We start from the raw sequence: 22,258 nt of genomic DNA on the forward strand, positions 1-22,258 counted from the left end.
AGCAAGGGCGCAATGCCAGTGCTGGTCGACCTTTACAGTGGATGGTAGTTGCTTGGCATCTCACGCCTGCTGCAACAGCGTATGAATGCTAGAGATGATCAGAGGACCTTGAAGAAAATATGGTAAAAAGAAGGATACCATTTTATGCTAAACAACAGATCAACCTCAGGCTGGTGATGCTTTATTGGCTCAGATCTCAAGCGAACTTGGTGCATCATGCATTGGTATCATATGAACGACCACGGTCAGACTACGGCCAGACGGCCAGATGATTAGACGTCGACTCGTTTGCATCGAGGCAGCAAAGAGAAACGCTCGCGGTGACGAGTGCGGTTAACTAAGTTGGAGGAACGATGACATCCGCGGGAGGTGACGGAGTACGAAAATCTCGAGTGCAGTAACTCAGTACAAGATGGGCTTCGTTCGTCCATCCGAGCTTTTAAGTGCACAATTGCCGCAGCGTTCGAGGCGTGAATGCTTCTTGTCGTGCTCAGTCGTAGTGTCCTTACTTGTGGACCGTGTTCGACCGTTCGGCACGAGGGCAAGCTGAGAAAGACGCTTCTCGTTGCAACTATTTTCGCGCTAGAGCGTGAGGGCGAGCGGCGGGGCCGAGACAATACAATCAGCAACGTCCATCCTAACGTTACTTTACTGAACCTTTTTTTTGTTCGGAAGCTGGCCGAGGCGGGCAGAGATCCCACGTCAACCATGGCACGGCGTGTCCGAACTCGTCCAGGAACAGACACGAATCAGCTTCCTAAGTTAGTTACTGCTTCGCTTTTTCTGCCCGCATGCCCCCCAAGCGAACAGGGTTGTGATCGCACACAAACATCCGCCTGTCTGCTTCGCCTGCCGGGTTTGAGTCGGCAACGTAGACAACCACACGGACGGCGATGTCCAGTAGGCAACCCGAACTGAATCTCCTTATGAACACTGTCGCGGCATCACTCCGACATCCGGCATGGTGGCTTGCGTTGATGGAATCGCATCTAAGGAGGCAGCGCCAGACGGTCAAGCCGACGAGGTGGCCAAGCGGCTCGGCTGGCTTTAAAAGTGGATAAGCGTGCGTGCATGCTTTGACGAGGTCGTTGCTGTTGTCGTCGTCTGTCTTCTTTCAGCCTTCTTTCAGCTCGATCTTATGCTGACAGCAGGCGCTGGTCGTTTTTAGGCTAACTTATTTTTAAATAAAAACTCCAATCCGATCGCTGTGAGCCGCTTGTAAATGGTGACAGCGTCCAGTCAGCTGTGCATCTGCAATCATCATGTCCTCTGCAGGGACCGCACAGTTTGCAAATCATGGCTGGCTACCGAACGTGCCGACACTCGTCTACACTGTCATGTGATGCGATGATGGGAACGGCGGTGCTTATGTCCGCCCGATTTTTCGAATGGTCGCGCTTGCACGCCTTTGACCGAGACGAGTCAAGTAGGGCGACTCAGCTCTTGGCATGTCTACAGCGATTACGGATGTTGCGATTGGCCGTTGGCCGTTGGCGATTGAGGATTGAGCGGCGTTTTCGTTTGATTCGTGATCAGTGGATTTCGTCTGCAAATTTCGACGCAATCACGAATCACGAATCACGAATCACGAATCGTGAATCAGTAAACTACACGCGCCAAAGAGGAGACCGATTTCATTTCTTTTTAGAGCCTAGCGGTCTAGCTGCCTAGCTGCCTCGGCGCACGCGCGCGCGCGCGCGCTATGACTGACCGACGCTTTTGCACGCACATTCGTCTCAAGTGGTCTTGTCTCGTCTCGATCCGAACTCATCTCATCTCGTCGCTCTATCGTCGCTTTCGCCTTGGCTCGCATTCTTGACATTGTAGAGCTTGATTTGAGGGATCGTCACCATCTCGCCATATCCCTGCCCCATTTACCCGCCCCTACCCGCCCCCTTCTGCCTTCATACCTAAGCCCGGCTGCCCTCGCCCGTCAACGCGACGACGGCATCCTGCATCCTTTGTAGATCGCCGTGCGTCACGAGTGGCTCTGTTGACCATCAGCGCCGCCGTCCCGGTTCGCGTTGTGGCGGCTGCATCTCTCCGCCTCGATTGCCTTTGCGGTACGTATTCATCATCGTCTCAAGCTTCCGAAGCTTGGTTAGGCTCGCTTGCATTGTTCCACACTTGTTCCGTCCCGCCACCCCTCGCTCCTGTCGCTCCTGTTGCCTCCGTCCGTGCCCTACATCCCGACTGTCTGCCTGCGCCCCATCTCCATGTCGTGTCAACCACACCGTCCGCATTCCCTCGGTCCGACTTTGTGCCTCGTGAGCTTTCCGCCGGTCATGCAACCCACATGGGCAACTGCCCCTTGTTGATCAGCTGCCCGTGCTTGCCATGCACCCAAATGTCCACACATGCTCGTCTCCGCTCCAGCGGCCTGCTTCCACCCCTCTTCTGATTGACGTCGTTCCTCTCGCAACTCAACGGCCCAGCTCGTACTGGCAGCCTGTCCGCTTGCGTGCGCCACCTGCCGTCATCCTGCGTTTGTCCATATCCGGGTCACGGTCGGCAGCCCAGGTTAGTTGCCGCTATTCCCGCTCTCGCTAGCATGATCCGCTCATGACCGACAGTCGCCGTCGCCGACGTGCTGCATTAGCATGCCGACAATCGCTCCCACGTGCATTAGACTTTTGTCATAGCGGTACGGAACTCGCGTACCAATCGCTGCCTGTCCACCATGCCATGCCATGTCTCCTGTCTCTGAAGAAGCCTGCAACTGCTCTTTTGCGTCGCCGTCGCACACATTCCATGAGACTCTTGGTATCTTTGCTTTGCCATATCGTCCACCACCCGTCCGCTTGCACGCGGCATAGCGTGTCATGTTGCATCTCTTGCTAATCGGCGTGGTACCGGTCGTCTAGTCTTGACACGTTTTACCACACAATGTCCGCACATTTCCAGAAGCGCTCCTGCTGACATAACCTCGTCCATCCTCTTTTCGGTCTTAAAGGCTACTTAGCCATAGGAGCCGGCTCCATCGTGGGACCACGAGGTGTCTGTACTCAGTATTGCACATCTGCTAAGCTAGCTCTGTGGTAACATGAATCCGCAGGGTATGCAATTCCCCCTTGGCTTTCCACAGGCACAACAGCAAAGCTTCAATGTGGGTCTTGAGCCGAACGCCATCTCTGCGGCCTCAGCTCAGATGGGCATGCCCACCGTCAGCGATTCCAGCAACATGGGTTCTCAGCTGCAGAACGCAGCACACATGGTTCAGGTAAGTCTCAGAACGATCTCCAACCGTCTCGTTCCGTTGAAAGCGTAAGGCTGTCGAGTCGCAGTTGGGTCAAACGAGCAAAGAGGTGGATGATAGCCCGATCGACCCCGATCTGTAGCGATGGGCCACTTTTCATGTCGCGTCAAAATTGTGCGATTTTGGCGTCCATCTGGTTCGATTCGAGATGGAATCGGTCGGTTGCCTCTCGAAATCTGAGCGCGGATCGGCCTTGGGAAACGCCTCGTCGCGCGTCTCGTTAGGCTTTGGCACAGTCTCTTTTGTCTCGCCCAGTCGCCCTTCCATCATCTCGCACGCATCTTTCGGTCTTCTAGCCGCCGGGGCCTCTTTCTCGTCATTCCCCGTGTTCCGTCCCTCTCCCCTCATCGTGTCGCCTTTACCGCTGCCTTCGCCTCGGTCCGCACGTCTCGGCCAACACACGCTGCCTTTCGTGCCACGCTCCTTTGGCGCCAGTGGTCACGCAGCCTCTCTCATCTAATCCAATCCGGCAGCCTTGGTGACCGTCACGACGCCGTCGTGTCGCTGCGAGTGTACACAGGCCGTGGATGCTAGCTGTCCCTTTGTCTTCGTGACCTTGACTCCAGCCATCGCGCAAGGCGATCGGGCGCTGACTTTCTTTTCCTACCCATCTCGATTCCTTCTTACACGTTCTTTTCGCTCTCGTCACCCTCACGCGTCGTCGTTCGACACCCGCGCTCTACATCATGACCGCGATGCTCCAGTCAATACGCGGCAACATAGCCGCGCTCCAGCGCCAATGGGCTGTGATTTCGAGTCAGCCTGACGGACCCACCAAGACCAGTGCGCAGCAACACCTCGCGTCGCAGCTCAAGCGCTTGCAGATAATGGAGCAGTCAGCCATACAGTCTATGGGCGCCCACATTCCTCAGGGCGCGCAGCTCAATCAACCTCAGCAACCAGGTCAGATGGGCATGCTACCGCAACAGCAACAGCAACAGCAGCAGCAGCAAAACGCCATGATGCAAGGTCTCAATGCGGCTCAACTCGCCCAAATACAACCCCAGCAAGCCATGAACGGACTCGGCATGGATCCCAATTATGGCGCGTCACAGCAGAATGAAATCAACCCGCTCCAGCAGCAGCAATCATCACAACAACAGTCGCCTTTCGGTCAGCCAGGCATGCATTCACAACAGATGCAAACACCGCAAGCGCAACCTCAGCAGCAGGGCTTCAATCCAGCACAAATCTCAGCCCCGAGCCCCTCGGCACAATCCGCCGGTGGTGCTCCCGTTGCCAAACGAGACTTTGTCGCCACAGTGCGCGGCTTCATGCAACAACGCGGAACGCCCTTCCCTCCACAGCTGTCGCTCAGTTTCGTAGGTCCTGCCTCATCCAACTTACCAGGCGACACCAAGACGGTCGAGTTGCAAGCGCTCTTTGCTGCCGTCATCCAGTCGGGAGGCTCCCAGCGCGCTGCGCAGATCCCTGGATTCTGGGCCGTCATCGCTAGTCGTCTTGGCCTTAAAGTTGGTCCACCGGATGGCACCCAGTCGGCACCAGATGCTGTGCCAAGTCCCGGCGAGGTTCCCGACCGGCTGTCTGCCTTTTATCGAGATCGCCTCTCGGCATTCGAGCAGTTTTGGCAGTCGCGCATGCCGCAACGTCAACCGAGCGGCCAGAGTGTAGCTACCGATTCTCCAGCTGCTTCTGGTCCCAACGCAAACTCGACAGATCCCAACTTGCAAACATCGCAGTCACAGTCCGCTGGAAATACACAGCCGCAACAGATGCAGCAGCAACGTAGTCAACAGCCACAGACACCACAACAGCAACAGCATGCTCCGCCGCCGCCGCCGCAGCAGCAGCAACAACAGCAACAACAACAGCAGTTCCAGCAGCAGCAGGTAGGACAGCCTGGCCCGAATCGACCTGGCATGCCCGCACAGATCACCCCTACAAATCTGCCGGCCAACTTGCATCAGCAGATGCTTCAACTGCAACATCTCGTTGCCACAGGTCGCATCACATCCCAACAGGCACGCGAACGCTTTGTTGCCATGCAGCAGGCTACACGCCAGATGATGGTTAAGCCGCAGCAGCAGCAACAACAACAACAACAGCAACAGCAGCAGCAGCAGCAACAACAACAGCAACAGCATCAACCACATGTCGGCTTATCGAATGACGTGTCGCAGGTCCAGCAACAGCAGTTGCCACATCAACAACAACAGCTTGCTTCCGGGATGCCCAACGTTCCCCAAGGCTTCCCTGTAGTGCCGGCAATGAATCAGTCCCAGCTCTCGCCAGGCGCAACACAACGTGCAACGCCCGCTCAGGCTTCCCCAGCTCCGAATCAGGGCCTTCCGGGAACTATGCCAGGAGCAGCACCAGGCTTGTTCAACGATCCTGCGGCGATGCTCACGCAGCAGCAGCAGCAGCAGCAGCATCAATCCCAGCAGCAAGCGCCGTCTGCGGGTCAGTCTGGCTCGGATGGTGTACCAACATGGCCATCGCAGCCACCCACGGGCATGCCGCCTTCTCCGACAAAATCCCAAGCTGCAAACGGTGCAGGTCCAAAAACGCCCATCACTACATCCAAACTGGAGCCCAAGCAGCCAAAGAGAAAGCGCAAAAAGACTGACGTTAGCCTGTCGACACCCTTGCCAGCGAGTGCCGGCGTCGATGTGAAACCGCCTATGCCACAGCTCGGCGAGAAAACAGGCAGTTCTGGAGCGATGGGTCAGCCGCCGGTCGGAGCGCCTTCAGCTCCAATTGCATCGCCTTCGCAGCCAGAGAAGAAGGTGATTCCCGGGACATTGCAACCAATCGGTCCACCCGCTCCTCCACAGAAGCACAAGATCGAATATCTTCCGATGCGTCGCGAGGTCCAAAGTCACGGAGGATGGGATCTTTCTCTGGTAGAATCGCAGTATGCACCAGCGATGGTGACACGAGGCTGTCCGAGGACGTTGCGCGAATTGGGTCTGGTGGACGTGCAAGGGCTGATCATGTCGTTGCGATCGCGTCTCGACTTTGAGGTGTCATACGCGCTCAACACTCTGTTGATCTTGTCAGCGGGCGTGGGCGCTGCGCACAATTTCCAAATTGGATTGGCGTCTTGCGAAGACTTGCTGGAAGAGCTTCTGGACTTGCTCGAGGAGACCAGTTTCCAGTCCAAGCCAGACGCTGATAGGCAATCGAGTCTGGATATGGCGTTGCTGCTGCAAAATGGCGCACACGCCGAATCTGCGCGCCGCCGAAGCAAACGTCAGCGCCATCAAGGAGGCCTCGACTCGATGCCTACCTATCGCGATTGGATCGCGGCAGCAGCCGAAGAGGAAGCAGAGCTCAAGATCTGGAGGCGGAGAAAAACGGCGCGCTCGCGGTCGTTGGCAGGAAGCGTGCTCAACGGAAGCAGCGAGGTCGACTCGCTCGCTGGGTTCTCATCAGCAGCCTCGAGCCACGACGCGTCCGACGCCACCATCTCAACCATGGGCGTGGAATCGGAGCAAGAGAGATCGACAGAGCACAAAGCAGCGACGGCTTTGACAATACTGACGATCCTGAAAAACTTCAGCGCGATGCCCGAAAATATGTTTTTCTTTAACCATAGTCCGAAATTACTGCAAGTGCTGGCGAGGCTTTGTCAGAGCGATGCCGAACGTGTACGAGCATCTCACGACGACGACGACGATGGCAACGAAGCGGACAATGCAGAGGCGGAAGCGGATAGCCCAGAAACGGTCTTCACAACGATGGAAGCGCTTCGCGTACGCAAAGAGGTGCTGGTGATCGTATCCAACTTGGCGGGCGAGGCGCTCGCGTTTCGCGATCAGGATGCAGTGACGGTGCGAGCGCTGTTTGAGCTGCTGGCATCGTTCATCCTGGAAGCGGGAGCAGTGGAAGAAATGGATCAAGCAGCCGAAGTCGCCGAGATCGCAGCTACTCTTCCGGCGGGCGCTCCTGCGCCGGCTGTGATGCGACGGACTCCGTACCACGCCGACCTGGCGCTGGATGCTCTGTCGAAGCTAGCGCTGCCAGACGAGAACCGAGAAGTGCTTGGCGCACTTATCCGTGGCGCTGACCTGGAACGGCTGGTATGGGAATTGGTCAAGATGCTGCCCATGACGGAATCCGACTTTCAAGTGCTCAACACGGAACATCGCTTGGGATATTGCGAACGGCTTTGCATGTGCCTGTACAACCTGGCGTTCCTCTCGCCACCCACGGTCAAGTTGCGACTGCGTCGCATCCCCGGTCTGTCGGGGATCGTGCTGCGGATCGTCAAGAAGCTGTCGAGGGCGACACCGGACTTTTCACGAAACCCGTTTTCGGTGCTGTGCAGGAGACTGGTGGAAGCGCTTCGGTTGATTTCAGAGGGGAATGACATGTTTGGCGCACCGGCACTGCTCGGGTTTGGGCTGAGCGATGGCACGGGTGCGGCACCAGCTAGTACGGTGGGCAAGAGGCAGATTGGGTTGTTGCTCAACGACGAAGAGGGCGTATTGGAGATTCTGGGGACCAACGAATTGGACGGTGTACTGGGCGATGAACTGTATGCTCTCATTGCGAGTGGGTGAGTATACATGCAAATCAGACCGGTGATCGTTGTGCGCGTGCGTTGTCAGCCAGAGTGGCGATTTGCAATACCAGTGCTGGATCCAAGTCGGTGATAGAGATTATGATGGGTGTGTTGACGAGTGTGCACAGTCAGTTGGCGGGCAGGAATGCACAGATCGAGGCTAGCGAGGCTAGCGAGACACGAGCTCGGATTGCACAGTCGGGATGAGGGGCTGTGATGATTGGGACGGTAGCGAGTGGGAGGATTGGAGAGGAACGATAAGAGGATGGGTTATTTTGCGCCGATGGGGGCGGCGCCGTGGGAGGCGCTGCCTGGAGGAGGCGGGTGCGACTTTGCAGTTGCATCGATGATCTGCAGGACGTACTGTTTTTCATCGACGAACTGCTCGTCGTCCTTGTCGTTGTGGAAGTCGGAGAGGAACTTGACCAGACGCTCGCTGTTGCGCCTGAGGATGTTCTCGATCGAAGCAGGTTTCTTTGGATTGGCTACAAATACCTTGAAAACGTGGAACGCCTCGAACTGGATGTTTTTGCTTCGATCGCGCAGCAGGTTCATCATCATCTTGAGATTCTCGTCGCTCGAAATGTAGCGCGTCATGACGCTAAAGTTGGTGCGGTCCAGTAGAATCTCACCTAGCAGCTTGAGCGATTGGCGCTTAGTCACATAGTTGGGCGATTGCAGAAGCGTTGTGTACGTAGCAAAGAAGCGATCGTAGTTGGACTCGAGATACGAGGCCACCATGGATTTGTGGCGTGTCAGCGTTTCTTTGAAATTCGAAAACGCATCGCACGAGATCCCAAACGTAGTCGTTTCAATGTAGTCTGGGAACGTGTAGAACCGATCGCTGTACAGAAGGATCTTGGCGAGTGCTTCGTGTCGCAACATCTCGCGTAGGATCATGCCCGTGTTGAGCGCCACGTCAGGGTTTTCGTAACCTCGCAACGCGAGAAAGATGACGTCGGGTCGTGTGGCGAGGTACTCTACCGTGGGCGAACGGCTACCGATCTGCCTTCGAAGCAAGACGTTGAAGATCTGCGAGACGTCCTTTTTCGCCTCGAATTCGAACTTGGCAATGTGCGCTACAAGCAGTTGAAGAACATGGTGCGAGTACACTTCCTGTGCCAGTTGCGCGACGAGTTCGGGCTGCGGATCAGCATCTCCATCGCCAAACAGGATCGCTTTGATCTGGCAGAGCGTCTTGGAGATATCATCGACGGCTTTTCGTTTGGCTTCGGAGGAAGAGCTACTTGCGGAAGAGTTGGAAGACGTGATAGCCGACGAGCCAATGGCGGTCGAAGCGGCGGACGACGACGACGACGAGCAAGAGGCGCCGTTGGAATAGTGGTTGTGCAGCGAGTTGGACGAGTTGCTACCGCCAAGTTGGGATACCGAGTCAAGACGGAGGATGGTGTCGCGCAGATGACGAACGAGCTCCTGTGGCGTACGCGACTTGGACTTGAAGATAAAGTTCATCGGGGGCATCTAAACGGCGTCGAACAAGAGACAGCGATGTAGGACAGCGATGTAGGACAGCGATGTAGGACAGCGATGTAGGACGGGGTATGCGGAAAATGTTGGGAGCTCCCGTCGATGCTCACAGCTAGACAGCCAAGAGAATGAGTGAGAATTTGGATTCGGAAGGTGTGGGGGAGAAGAAGGCAGAGCTGCGTGATGGCGAATGATCTCCGAAGACGATTCCAATGGATGGAAACTGGCGAAAACGCAGAGGCACTACGAAAGCGTGACGGGCAAGTGGTGCGTCGAGTGGGTAGCAGCAGAGTCAAGATGAGGAAGAAATCGTAATCACGAACAGGTCGACAAGTGATGGGCTGGAGGAAAGCTTGACCGAATCGAGGAGGATCGAAAAGGACGAGCGGGGGAGGGAGCGAGCGAGCGAGCGAGCCAAAGACTCTCGAGGTGTTGGTCTCTCGGCTGTGGCACGTTAGAGTTGGAGAGGGGTCAATTCTGCCAGCCTGCATGCATTCAGCGTCAGCCAGCGTCAGCCAGCGTCAGCCAGCGTCAGCCAGCAGCAAATGCAGCCGCCAAATCAAAGACAAACCTTCACAACTGAAAAGAGAGCCGCCAGCCGCACTAGATTCACGAATGCGCAGAATCACAAATAGGAGCTCACGCCTACTCGAACAACTCGTGACTGTGACATCTGTCTGCCCTCTCAACTTGTCTCGCCTCGCTTTGCTGTGCTCTGCTCTGCTCTTTGTCTACGTAAACATTTTCAGTAACGTGGTTGTGGTTGTGGTTGTGGTTGTGGATCGCAGAATCGTGAATCACGAATCGTGAATGTAAATTGATTTTTCTAACCTCATTCGTGATTCGTGATTTGATTCACGATTTCAGCCCAAAATTGCGCATTTCCACTGACGCGCGAGCGACTCAGCCGAGTGAACCGGTTCGTGAGTCGTAATCGTGAATAAACACCAAACAAACCACGAACCCACCCACGACTCACGATCCGTCCTAATCTCGAATCGTGAATCGTGAATTATGGATAGGGGCACCTCATTCACCATTGACGATTGGCTTACTGGCTAACACCTGCCTATTCAAGCGCCAACTCGAAAATTGCATGAAAACTGTAAGACCGGCTCTTATCACAGTTGTCTTGTTGCCACTCGTCACTCGTGACTGCCACGCGTGCCACACCAGCTCTGGCTGATTCACGATTCCGTAATTCTCGGTTCAGGATTCCCCATTTGGAATTCGTGTTTCAGGGTCCAACGTCGTTCCTAGTTGGCTCGACTGCGCATCACCATCATCCTCAACCCACCTTGTTGCTGTCTGGCCTGAAGTAACAAAAGCCAAGCGACGTCAGAGTCGAGTCACAGGATGCCCAAAAAGCGCAAACGTACCTCAACCGGCGCTTCGGTCCAACACCTCGACACCGATCACACCTCATCTTCCCCCTCGAAACACCTCAACCTCAGCGCCTATCATCCGGACCTCGACCTCGCATCCTTCCCGGCGTCTTCGCAATCGCTATACCGCTCGCTTCTGCCACACTCTCTCGTGCACCCGTCCGCATTTCCACCCAAACTTTTGAAATACTGGCGTCATCGACACTCGCTGTTTTCGCTGTACTCGTCCGGATGTCTGCTCGACGAACAATCGTGGTACTCTGTCACACCCGAGAGCGTTGCTTTCCGTATCGCCAAACGATGCGCCACCGACGGCGTCATCGTGGACCTCTTCACAGGCGCAGGGGGTAATGCGATCCAGTTCGCAATGACGTGTGCCAAGGTAATCGCCGTCGAGCTCGACGAGCTCAAGTTGAACATGGCTCAATGGAACGCCGAGGTGTATGGCGTCAAAGATCGGATTCTTTTCATCCACGGCGATAGTCTGCAACTGCTCGACACGCTCCTTACGTGGAGAAAGCAAAGCCCCAGCATCAGCCATCAGCAGGACGAGCAAGTGTGGAATGGCATCAAATCGAGCGATCTAGACGCGGTACATGCCGTGTTTCTCTCACCACCCTGGGGTGGAATCGACTACGCTCAGCCCACCACCACCGACCAGAACCCAGATACCACTTCAACATCGACATCCTACTCGCTCACCTCGATCCAGCCCGTCGACGGCGCCACCCTCTTCTCTCGAGTCTGCCAAGCATTTCATACCACCAACATCGCCTACTACCTACCACGAAACACGTCGCTTCAACAACTCTCACACCTCGCCCTACAGCTCGACCGACCCTGCAAACTTGCAAGCAGCACCACCCAAAATGTCAACCACAACAACAACCTCAAAGTCGAGTATCAGTACGTAGACCACGGCAGAAAACTCTCCAGCCTCACCGCTTACTACGGCGCTCTAGCCACCGATTGGGACGACAGCACAGACGATTGGCGCCAAACATGATCCTCGGCATCGCATTGCCATCACACTTGCACAGCTCCACATGCGCTGCTGCCATCTGCATCCATGACCCACGCGATCCCCGATCCTCACGCATGCTTCTATCAAGCTCTGTATTTTTACTGCAGCACTCGCTACACGAGTGCGACAACCAATGTTTACACCCCATCGATCCACTGTGCGATCCTCCTCCAGGTCGATGAGCGTTCGGGCTCAAACCATTTGAACAGCAGGTAGTCGTGAACAGCGTCCTTGACCTCGTCAAGGATCACTTGGCGGTCTTCCTTTTCTGCTGGCTCGGGTGGTGGTACTGCGTGCAGCCGTGTCTTGGCTGCTGCTGCCGCTGCTGAACTAGCTTGCCATGGCTGTGGCGCCGGTTCGAGCGTTCCGTCGTTGGTCGCTTCACCATTCTCACCCAGCAGCGTGGTGTCTCTGCTGTGCAAGCCGCGCCTTGTGTTACCCGGTCTAGGCTCGCCATCCACCACCTTGGTCGCAAACTGCTCGCCTCGCTCTGGCTCTACGCCCAACTGCATACCTTGCAACTCGTCCGCCGGCGTCTCGCCAATCTGCGCCTGGTCTGCATCCAGGATCTCCTTCGGTCTCGGCCTAGCCCTCCTCTCGGCCATCTCCCTGGCATTGCAACCTGCGCTCAACCGATCTCCCGCATATACGGGTCTAGCCTTGATTGTGCCCTCGGCCAAACGATGTGCCAACGTCAGATGTTGGTCGTACGAGATCTCGGCGGATCCAGTGGTGATGTAGATCTTCTTCGGAAACCCATGGAACCCCCAATGCGGGCCCTCGCCACCGCGTTCCAGCGGCAGCTGCAGCGAGACCGGCGAGATGTACGGGTTCCGATACGTCTCTCTCGCTGGCAGATCGCCCAAGAACGCCGAGACCGCCGTGTTTCGGAAGGCGAGCATGTTGCTGATGATATCTGAGTCTTGGTTCAGATAGACGGTAGAATCCAGGTTCGGGGCGCCTGTCGGTCCGCTGTGCGAGCGAGAGACGTCTACCCACGGAGACATGAGCAGCAAAGCACCTGGTTGCTCGGCAATCGAGGGACCCTCGTCGCGAAGGTACCGGCAGAGCGCGAGCGCCAGGTTGCCACCCGCAGAATCGCCAGCGATGATAATGTTCTCAGGCGAGAAATTCAGTTCGCGCACCAAATACAGGTAGCCAGACAGTGCGTCGAGTAGAGCCGCCGGGTACGAGCCGGCGCGAGGTCGTCCAGGCACGCACAACCGATAGTCCAGACTGAACGACCGCAGCAGCTTGCCCGCGCTTGTCGAGCGAGCTCCAGCCGAGCAAGAGTTAGAGGCGGACGATGACGATGACGTCGAGGACGACGTGGATCGCGACGCAGTCTGGCCGTTGGCAGCTTCTCTGGCTCGGTAGATTTCGGCCATGTAGCGCAGGCTCTCGGTGTTGACCGCTGCCGTTACGTCCTTTTCGTGCGCCGTGCCGATCCAGTACGCGCCACCGTGCAAGTGGTACAGTACCTTCTCGCCAGGCTCCGCCGGTCTACCCACTCCACGCTTTGCCTCGACGCCCGACGACCCATGACTGCTCTGCGAAACCGCGCGCAAACTCGCCGCAGACTCGTGCATCGCATCCACGCGCTCGCATTCTTCACGTTTACACTCACGCTCCTGGTTTGGTGTGCTGCTAGCGTTGGTCGAGCTTGGACCGGATGCATGCTTCCTGGCACGACACGAATCGGATGCAGCATGATGCTGCTTACCCACCTCTCCATACCAGAAGCCACAGGTCCTTTGCGGCATGACCTTCTGCACCTGCATCGCCCTCCTCAACTCGCCCCTCACGTCGTCATGCGCAACCGGGTTGACCCAGGTGAACTTGCACCGCACCGTCTTGCTGTGCGGCACCTCCTTCTGCAGATCGCGACCCAAATTGGTGCGCGTCCGGAAGGTGAGCTTAGTGCCGTGGCGGAAGAGCTTGACCATGGTGGCCTTCTTCCAGCTCCAATCGGGGCGGCCACGGTGTGAAGGGAGGATCGACGAGATGGCCCATCGAGGCAGGTGGTAGAGGCCGACGCTGAGGCCGAAGTAGGAAAAGTACATGTACTTCCACGGTTGACGTGCCCAGAGCGGGCATTCCTGGTTGAACTCGGATTCGCGTCCAGAGCCTTGCAAGGGAAACTCTTTGATGGGGATCCGGGTGCGCAGCTTGGACGTCCACGTGGTCGAGTGTCGCCGAGGAAGGTGCAGGCCCGTGCTGTTGCGCCGGCTGGGCGTGGCTTGCGAGCGCACTCTGGTGTGAGCTGCGCGAGATGTAGAGGCAGATCGTGTAACTGGAGGGGAGCAATCGCGCGGTTCAGGGAGCTTCTCGGAATTGGATCGACGGATGCCGCCTGTGTGTGTGCGGTTGTCCGTGTCGCTTTCGTCAGCTTTTGCACGTCGACGACTGCTGCCGCGTCGAAAACTGCTTGTTCTTGAGGAGCACGCTTGTTCTCCTTGTGCGTCGCCGCGTTGCTGAGCCGATCCAGCGCCATCTCCAAACAACGGCAGCGCTACCAGCCAGGACGGCTTGGTCGGTTGGTCCGGACACTGGATTGGCTCGAGACCCGCTTCCTGCTGTGTGCGTAGCAAGCCCATGGTCTGCCGTTCGTCCAGCTCTTCCAACCTCTTTTGCTGATCGTAGATCCTCTGCTGTACCACATGGTCTTCTTCCTCGTCTTGCATGTCTATGTCGGCCTGATTGGCACTGGCAGAGATGGATCTCTGGGGTGCACGCTGCTTCAAAGCAGGAAGCTGCTTCTTGGAGCGTTTTGACTTGGTTTTGAACAGCGAGGTGAACGAGCTGGATTGCGCAGGCAGAGTCTCGTGCGTTGTCGTAAGAGACGGTGATTGCTGCAAGTTTCCGGGTGCGTGTTGGTTTTGTTGCATGTCGTGCTCGAGTCTGCCGAGCGAATTTGGGATGTCGCTTTTGCTCTTTTGACTTGTGCTTGGCGATTGCAGTTTGTTCTTGATGGAATTCAGCGTGCGCGCGGGTGCACCTACGGTTGTAGTGAGCGTTTCGGTGACTGTACTGGGTAGATTCTTGATGGCGGATGCTGAGGAACGTAGGGAGCGGATCGAGGAATGATTCGATTCAGAGTCATGTTTGGAGTTAGCATGCTGATTGACGGTGTGATGTTGAGTGCTAGCTTGTGGCTGCTGTGATGAGCCGGTGGGTCGGAGAGATGAGAACGCTTGCTGTTCAGATGGCGAGAGGGAGGGAGGTGACATGCTAGACTGTTTTGGAGGTTGATGATTGCACGATTCGCGATCCGATTCGGTTGGGCTGTGTGGTATTTGGTCTATGGTTGTGGTCGAGGATAGCGTGGATGTCAGTTGCGTCGGGTCAGAGGCCGAGTGAGGGATGGTGTGGGTGCCAAGATGCGCGCAGCTGTGCACACTCGGTACCGAGCTAGCTTCAGCCGGTCGTCGGTCTGGCATTCTCAGATCTCGAGCTGGTGCTGGCGTCGATCTGCTAGTTGGTTGGTACAAGTGTAGATGCAAGCAAGCGTAGCTGTACACGGTAGGGTGGAAGGTCGCTGCAGCTCGAGTTGGTGTGTGTGTTCATGCGTCGATCTATGTGTGAAGTCAAATGGAGCACTTGGGGATAGGCTCTTGGACGAGTCCCGCAGACTATGGCGGTAGCGATCAGAAGACGTCGCAACGTGCAAGTCAATCATGAATGCTTGGCGGTCAAGAATGAGGATTCAGGATTCAGGACTCGTGATTGTGGTTGTGTTTCGTGATTACCAGAATATTCTCTCGACGCTAACTCCGAGACTTGCAATCGTGAATCACGAACACAAAAGGCACGCGAGCGTGGAGCCCTAGCTCTAACTCTTACACCTCGCCGAGGCAGCTGTGAGCCAGCCAAGGCGTGAGGTATGAGAGGCCACCATGTAACCTTGACCACCTTTTGCATCTGACGCTGAATACTCGCAACAGTCACGAGGCACGAGGCACGAGTTGCATGTCGCGCAACCGCGTGTCCAGTCACCAGTGTGTCACTTGTGCGCCACAGAGACGGCGAAAAGTGGTGTGACATGCGTCGGCTGCGGGGCAAGTCGCACGCTGGCGTCATCCCGCTGCGTCAGATTGACCAGTCGGGAAGAACCAAATCCAAAAACCACGCACCACGAAATCAGTCACGAGTGAATCGCAAATCGTGAAATCTCGTACGTTCTACCCGATCCTCAAAGCGAATCAGCATTCGTGATTCACGATTGACCAGCTTGCCGCCATCATCAACAGCAGTGACGGACACACACGAACCACTCACGGACTCGTGACTATTCATGAGTGACTGGTATGCGATTCATGTCATCCTGATTCTTGCGTTTCGATCATCACGGTGAAAAGCACTCTTCTGTATCCTCTACAGCATCCGCCTGTATCCGCTTGCCTATGTGCTCGAGTGAGCATTCGAACTGATGATGTTCTTCAACAGCCTCCTCTTGTAACACAGCTGGTACGCTCTCGCCTGCAAAACCTGCGCCTCGCTCGTAGCATGCACCTTATCGTCATCGAAGCGGTACCAGCTGCCTCTCCATTTAGAAAAGTTGGTATAGTGTCCCGTGTTCATCGATCCTTCGTGCACCACCACGGTGAACAAGTCATACAGGTACGCTCTGTAGCACATTCACGCAACCAATCATGACAATCGCGTCAGTCAACTGCATCAAACTAAAAAAAGCGTCCGGTCGCATGCTGACAGCATTGCCAAGGCTAACTTACTCTGGATCAGGGTTGGCGAGCAACGTGGTATGCTTGTTCGATGTTGCACTGTCGCCATGGTTCAGCTCGTCCACAGGGGCGCGTATCTCGGCGGTCGAGAACTGGCGTACGTCCAACACGAGCGGGAATCGCACCTTGGTGTCGATCTTGGCAGCCGACGACGTGTGTTCGAACCTCTTGAGCTGGATGCACAATACCGGAGGTAATCGATACAAGCTCAACTGCTTTGTTGCGGACGCACTTCCACCGCAGCCCGTACACGAGTAGTCGTTGTTGCCCAACTTTTCCTCGGAGCAGTATCGTTGCAAGCAGATGGTGAGATGCTGCTCCTCTTGCACTTCTATTGCTCCATTGCCATGTACTGCGGCTGGCTTGCCATTCAACAGCTTGGTCTTTGTGTTGTTGCCGATTGCATTCACACTGTTGGCGTCTTTGCGCCGCATCGATTCGGGTCGCACGTCCAGGCTGAGGTCAAGCATCGGATCTCTTGTCGTATTGACCTTTCCACACCTTTGACACGTAACGTCGGACTGCAGTTGGCCAGCAAACGTCCTATGCACCACGCAGGGGCATCCAGCCACGCCTCCATTGCCTCGAGCACCCAGCCCCATCGGCGTACCGCCGTTGCCACCCATTCCCTCCTCCTCGGACTGATTCCCCGAACCGCTACTGCCTTCGTAGTGGTCAAACAGCAGATTCAGCGCGTCCGAATGTTCGTATGCAAACCATGGAAGCGACGATCGTTCCGGTGCCCGACTGGTGAGTGCAGTGTGGATCGAGTTGAGTGCTGAAATAAACAGTTCGTGTGCATCGTGCTGACCCGCCTGACCGAGCTCGCTGCTCGCCTGATCTACCCAGACACAGTACAGAAACGAAATGGGTCCATGTGGTCCCTTTGCTGCTGGGATATTGGTGCCGTTCTGGCTTGCAGCTCGTACCATCGCATCTGCAACTGTGGTTGCTGAAGCGCCAGGACCAGTCGTACCCGTTCCCGTTCCGAGGCCAGCAGCCAGTGCACCTGGATCGGACGAGTAGAACTCGGAAAAAATCTTGTCCATCTCGCAAGCCAGGCACGTCTTGGCTCCATTGCAAAGCGAAGCATTGTGTCGATCGGATAAAAAGTAATTGCGAAGTAGCGGGTTGTGCAGGAAGGCCTGAATGATGACATTCATATAGCACGTTGCGCCCATATTGCGGAGTCCCCTGGGTACTCGGCAGGTGACGCTGGATGTGTCGGTCGAGTAGAATGTGGCCATTGCTGCTGCTGCATCTGAAGCCGAAGGGGGGAAGAGCGATTCGAGTGTTGTCTTTCTCGGACCGAATTGTTGGCCGATCACGTTGGCATTGACGCGGCGAGTCTCGTGTCGTTGGATCGATTCGAGCAACGCGTCGTGAACAAAGTCTTTGCAACTGGCACAGTAGATGTGGCCATACAAGAGATCGAACGCAAGCGTATGCTTTTTGGCTTGCAGGTGCTGAATTATATGGCTATCGGATGAAGTGCGTGTCGGCTTGGTGCGATCGTCGTGTACAGGGGACGAGAAACAGCCGGTAAATGCACATTCCAGGCAGATGAAAGGTCGTAGCATGTCAGCGTGACATGTGTGACATTGAGGATAGTCGAGTTTTCTCCGCTTCTTGACTTGGTGGCCCAACTTTTTCGCCTCGGCCACCTCTTGATTCCATTTGGCGAGTTCGGCTTGCTTTTCGTCGTCGTCCATCATCTTCACATGCCCGCTCCGAATCTGTCCTCCCCATCGCAGTCCAGCAATGTACCGCTTCAAGTACGACCTTGTTGTATCGGAAAGTGTGTCGAAACTGTCACGTCTTGTCTCGTCGCCATGTTCGGATTTGATTTTTGTAAAAGACGTAGAGCTGCAAGCAGCGTCCAATTTGAGCAGTGAGCTGAGATGGTGGCATCCAGCTGGAATCGCGCGGACGTGTGTATCTGTTCCTGAGCCGATCGACGAGAGCGACGGTGTACCGGCACGCGATGCGCTTGCCGACGACGGTTTGGTGGGCGAAACCGATCCGGTATTGTTGGAGCGCTGCGACGAAGCCATGTGGCCAAGCTTGGTGGGTGACGCCGAAGAGGCTCTTGACGACGGCATGATGGGCGGATGCTGTTGGTGAGATGTAGCACTAGGACGTTTATGGGAAACACAGATGTTTGCTGCGGTCTAGGCGTAAATAAGGGGACGGTCGATGTTGCAATGCGTTGCGATGCGATGCGATGCCAAGGCAGAATGTGTGCAATGTCGACCAGCCGCACAGTGACTGCCAATCACGCCAGCATGCAGCCGCTTGAGAAACTTGCACTACAAGCCGATTCGAGAGGCATAAGAGTCCACAAGAGAGCAAACTGTAGAGGATATGGTCTACGATTCACGACCCAGGTGTGCACGCCAAGTCGTGTTCACGCGAGACGCTTGCTTGTTGACTTTCTTCGCAACCAACTTGACTCGTGACTTTCACATTTGACACCAACCCGAAAGCCGCACGCCAAACTCATCTGCTGTGCCTGCAGCACCCTCAGCCCGCTTACCGCGCTGTGCTGCCTCTATTTTCATCGCCGCACGCCGCACGCCGCACGCCGCACGCTGGCCATTGTTAGATCCACTCGCCGCAAACTCGCACTCACGACTCTGTGACTCGCACTCCACGCTTACCTCTTCACTGCTTCATGCTTTGCCAAACCGCATCACAGACGCGCAATCACGAATCACGAATGAGACACGAGACAGGCACAAAACAAAACGATCGCCATCAGCAACAGCACTTGATGATTGAAAGTCGGCCGTGGCTGTATAGTCTTTGAAGCAGACGAAAGGTCGGATCACATATTCTTGCTGGCACACGATCAAAGCTCTTCATGTCGTGGAGGAGCCTCGTTGTCCTTCTTTTGGTCCTTTTGGTCCTTTTCGTCCTTCTTTTCGTCCTTCTTAGGCGGTGGAGTCTTCTTCGGCCGAGTTTTGGCGATCTTCCTCCTCTTTAACTTGCCAATCTGCTCGCCGACCTTTCTCCTTCTTGTATCCACATCACCGCTCAACAGCGCCGGATCGTCACTCGGACCCTTCTTGTCCTGCGCCTGTTTGCCTTCTGCAAACCACTTTGCATCCTTTTCGATGGTAGCGTTGAGCGCGTCCAGTTCAGTGACGCTGTACTTGCTCGATAGATTCGCTTCGATCGCCGCGGTCAAGTTGGCCTTTGCTTCAGCCACAAACGCACGTGCGTCGGCGAGCGAGGTTTCAAATTCGGCGAACGACGCAGCTCGCAACTTGTTTTGGGACAGTCGCGTTTCCAGTGGCTTGATGAGCGATTCCAGCGAGGCTCGTTTCAGTTTCAGCGTCGAAGTGTCAGCTGTCTCGCCATCTTCAGAGAGCCATGCCGAGAGCTCTTCGGTTTTCGATGCGATCGACGTGCGTTCGGCGGGCTTGGTGACAGAGCTATACGTTGGGTCATCAACCAGGTCGCGAACGCGGTAGAGGTACGACTCGATCGCATTACGAGCTTCTTCGCGCGCAGCTTTGCGTGTAGCTGCTTGCGCCATGGTCCAGAGCTTGTCTTTGCTGCGCTTGATCTCTTCGCCAGACAGAGGTCGCACCGCATCGTTCTGCGGAATGACACGTGCGGTGAGCTTGACAATCTTGTCCTTGGCTGGTACAGATGCCAGCGTCTCTTCTCCCTCCTCTCCCTGAGCCTGTGCATCGTCCTCCGTGGTCGTCTCGTTCTTGGCAGCCGAAGCAGTGCCGTTGGTAGCAGTGCCATTCGTAGCGGTCTTCTTAGGCGTAGACACGCCAAAGAACGACTTGAGCGCACCAGCAATACCGCCTCCCGCTTTAGGCTTGATGACCATGACAATGTTCTCCACCGCATATGTACCCAGCGGTCGGCTGATAACAGTCAAATTGACGTGCGTGTCCACTTGGTCCAGCTGTCCGCTCGCTTTGATGTCCTTGAGCACGTCATCGATGCCCGTAACCTCGACCATGGCGATCGACCGATCCGTGCTGTCTCCCAACGCCTTTTGCGCAGCAGCGTCGTACTCGAGCTCAAAGACAAAGTCCTCCTTGGCATTGTCGTACTGGCGCAACACAGCGTCGGTCTCGTATGAAGCAGCGCGGAAGATGGTCTCCTGCTTTCCGTCAGCCTCCTTAAGATTGACAGCGTACGGGATGAGGTCGTACGCGCGAATTTCCTTCATGCGGAATTGAGGGTTGAAGCTGGCACCGTAGAATGCAGCGCCCATGACGGCCGCCTCATCGGCATTGACGTTTTGAGCGAGCTTCGAGTCCGGGATGCCTGCCTCACGCAAAGCATTCTGCACTAGAGGAACACGCGTACTTCCACCCACCAGAACGATGCTGTTGATGTCGCTCAACTTCAACCCGGCATTGGCTAGCGCCTGGCTTATTGGCGAGGTGAACTTGGGCACCAGGCCGGCGGCGGTGACAGCGTCTTCAAAGTCTTGACGTTGGATCATGGTTCGGAAGTCGATCTCATCCACCAGACTCTCGACACTGCTCGAGGCGGCATCGTTGGCGCTGAGAATGTGCTTGACACGGTTCGCCTCCTTGAGCAGCCGAGCCATAGCGCGGTGGTTGTCGCGAATCGAACCACGAATCTGCTTACTGTGCTTGGCATCGAATTCAGCGGCGAGCTTGTCTCTCAAAATCAGATCCAACTTTAATCCGCCTACATTGCGCTCCCAGCCAACACCCTTGACGTCAACAACAGTAGAGTCCTTCGACGCCTTGCCCACCGACAAGATCGAGTCGATCACCACGGGCTTGGTGCTAAACTCGACCACCGTAGCACGCACCGAGCCCGAGCCGACATCGAAGAAGAGATGTTTTTCGGGCTGAGGGAAGGTGCGTGTCTGTGCATAATTGACCGCTGCAGCGGCGCCATCCGAAACGAGTCGTGGGCGGAAGCCGGCCAGAATAGCAGAGTCGACGATTGCCTGACGCTCCTGCGCGTTGAAGAAGGCAGGTACGGTCACTACGGCGTCCAACCCACCAAACGAGCCGACGTTGAATCCAGCTGGCAACAAAGGATTGACTCGCTCACCAGCCGTCTCTTCTGCCAGCTTCTTGGCGTATTCCAACTGCATGCCAACCAGCTCTTCCACAGTCAATACGGGCAACGAAGAGAGTTTCGAATCCGCCTCGTAGGGACGCTTGAGTGAGCACGTGGACCGATCCGAGCTGACGACATCGTTTCCGAAGATCGACTTGTACAGCTCGACATATTGCTTATCCTCTTCATTTGTCGTGCGGCCGAGAAGAGTCTTGAGGCCGTAGAAGGACTGCTTGGGCTCTCGTGTAGCGTGGTTGTAAGCGTTGGTACCGAAGAGGATCTCTTCTTCGAGACCCCATTTTTTGAAGGAAACCGCCGACTGAATCTTGCGCTTTGAGTCGCGATCCAACACCACATCAAATGGCAAACCGGGCTTGACAAGCGAGACCTTCATCCATTCTGTGCCGTAGTCGAACGCGACCACACCCATTGCAGTCACTGGTGTTGAGAGCAGCGTCACGGCGAGCAGCGCGAGCACTAGGAGCATGCTAGAAGCTGAGCCGATGCGGGCGCGGAAGCCTGTGGCTGTCGAGAAACGCATCGTGTGCGATACGGATCGATGAGCGTGCTTGGTGCAATTGGAAGCAGGTTTACGACGCTGTCACCAGCTAGCGTCTCTGTGTGATGCACCTTCCTTGAGTTGTGACGATTGTGTATCGAAGAGGGGAGAGGCGAGTTTAGTTGTCTTGATGGTGTGGGGAATGGTGTGGAAAGAACTGGACGATGAATGGTGTCAGAGGCTACCATTCCTTAGAAGAAGTGCAG

At 55.9% G+C, this 22,258-nt stretch overlaps 6 protein-coding genes across 6 annotated transcripts; 2 read left to right on the forward strand and 4 right to left on the reverse strand.

The window, feature by feature from the left end:
- Positions 1-3,043: 3,043 nt before the first annotated feature.
- On the forward strand, positions 3,044-7,782 carry UMAG_12116 (uncharacterized protein; the record flags this gene model as incomplete). Its single annotated transcript, XM_011389181.1, has 2 exons — positions 3,044-3,220; positions 3,961-7,782. 2 exons carry the CDS (start codon positions 3,044-3,046, stop codon positions 7,780-7,782), a joined length of 3,999 nt encoding a protein of 1,332 aa, XP_011387483.1.
- Positions 7,783-8,054: 272 nt separating this feature from the next.
- UMAG_10613 (uncharacterized protein) lies at positions 8,055-9,257 on the reverse strand (the record flags this gene model as incomplete). The annotated part of the gene is made up of 1 exon (XM_011389045.1): positions 8,055-9,257. One exon carries the CDS (start codon positions 9,255-9,257, stop codon positions 8,055-8,057), a length of 1,203 nt encoding a protein of 400 aa, XP_011387347.1.
- A 1,371-nt stretch (positions 9,258-10,628) lies between these two features.
- Positions 10,629-11,663, forward strand: UMAG_10614 (RNA methyltransferase; the record flags this gene model as incomplete). The annotated part of the gene is made up of 1 exon (XM_011389046.1): positions 10,629-11,663. The coding sequence occupies one exon, from the start codon at positions 10,629-10,631 to the stop codon at positions 11,661-11,663; it is 1,035 nt and encodes a 344-aa protein (XP_011387348.1).
- Positions 11,664-11,818: 155 nt separating this feature from the next.
- On the reverse strand, positions 11,819-15,121 carry UMAG_00902 (uncharacterized protein; the record flags this gene model as incomplete). The annotated part of the gene is made up of 1 exon (XM_011388612.1): positions 11,819-15,121. The coding sequence occupies one exon, from the start codon at positions 15,119-15,121 to the stop codon at positions 11,819-11,821; it is 3,303 nt and encodes a 1,100-aa protein (XP_011386914.1).
- A 961-nt stretch (positions 15,122-16,082) lies between these two features.
- On the reverse strand, positions 16,083-18,525 carry UMAG_00903 (uncharacterized protein; the record flags this gene model as incomplete). The annotated part of the gene is made up of 2 exons (XM_011388613.1): positions 16,083-16,308; positions 16,415-18,525. 2 exons carry the CDS (start codon positions 18,523-18,525, stop codon positions 16,083-16,085), a joined length of 2,337 nt encoding a protein of 778 aa, XP_011386915.1.
- A 749-nt stretch (positions 18,526-19,274) lies between these two features.
- On the reverse strand, positions 19,275-22,034 carry UMAG_00904 (uncharacterized protein; the record flags this gene model as incomplete). Its single annotated transcript, XM_011388614.1, has 1 exon — positions 19,275-22,034. The coding sequence occupies one exon, from the start codon at positions 22,032-22,034 to the stop codon at positions 19,275-19,277; it is 2,760 nt and encodes a 919-aa protein (XP_011386916.1).
- Positions 22,035-22,258: the final 224 nt, after the last annotated feature.

Source organism: Mycosarcoma maydis, chromosome 2 (genome assembly GCF_000328475.2).
Source record: "Mycosarcoma maydis chromosome 2, whole genome shotgun sequence".
In the NCBI taxonomy this organism is placed as follows: Eukaryota; Fungi; Basidiomycota; class Ustilaginomycetes; order Ustilaginales; genus Mycosarcoma; species Mycosarcoma maydis.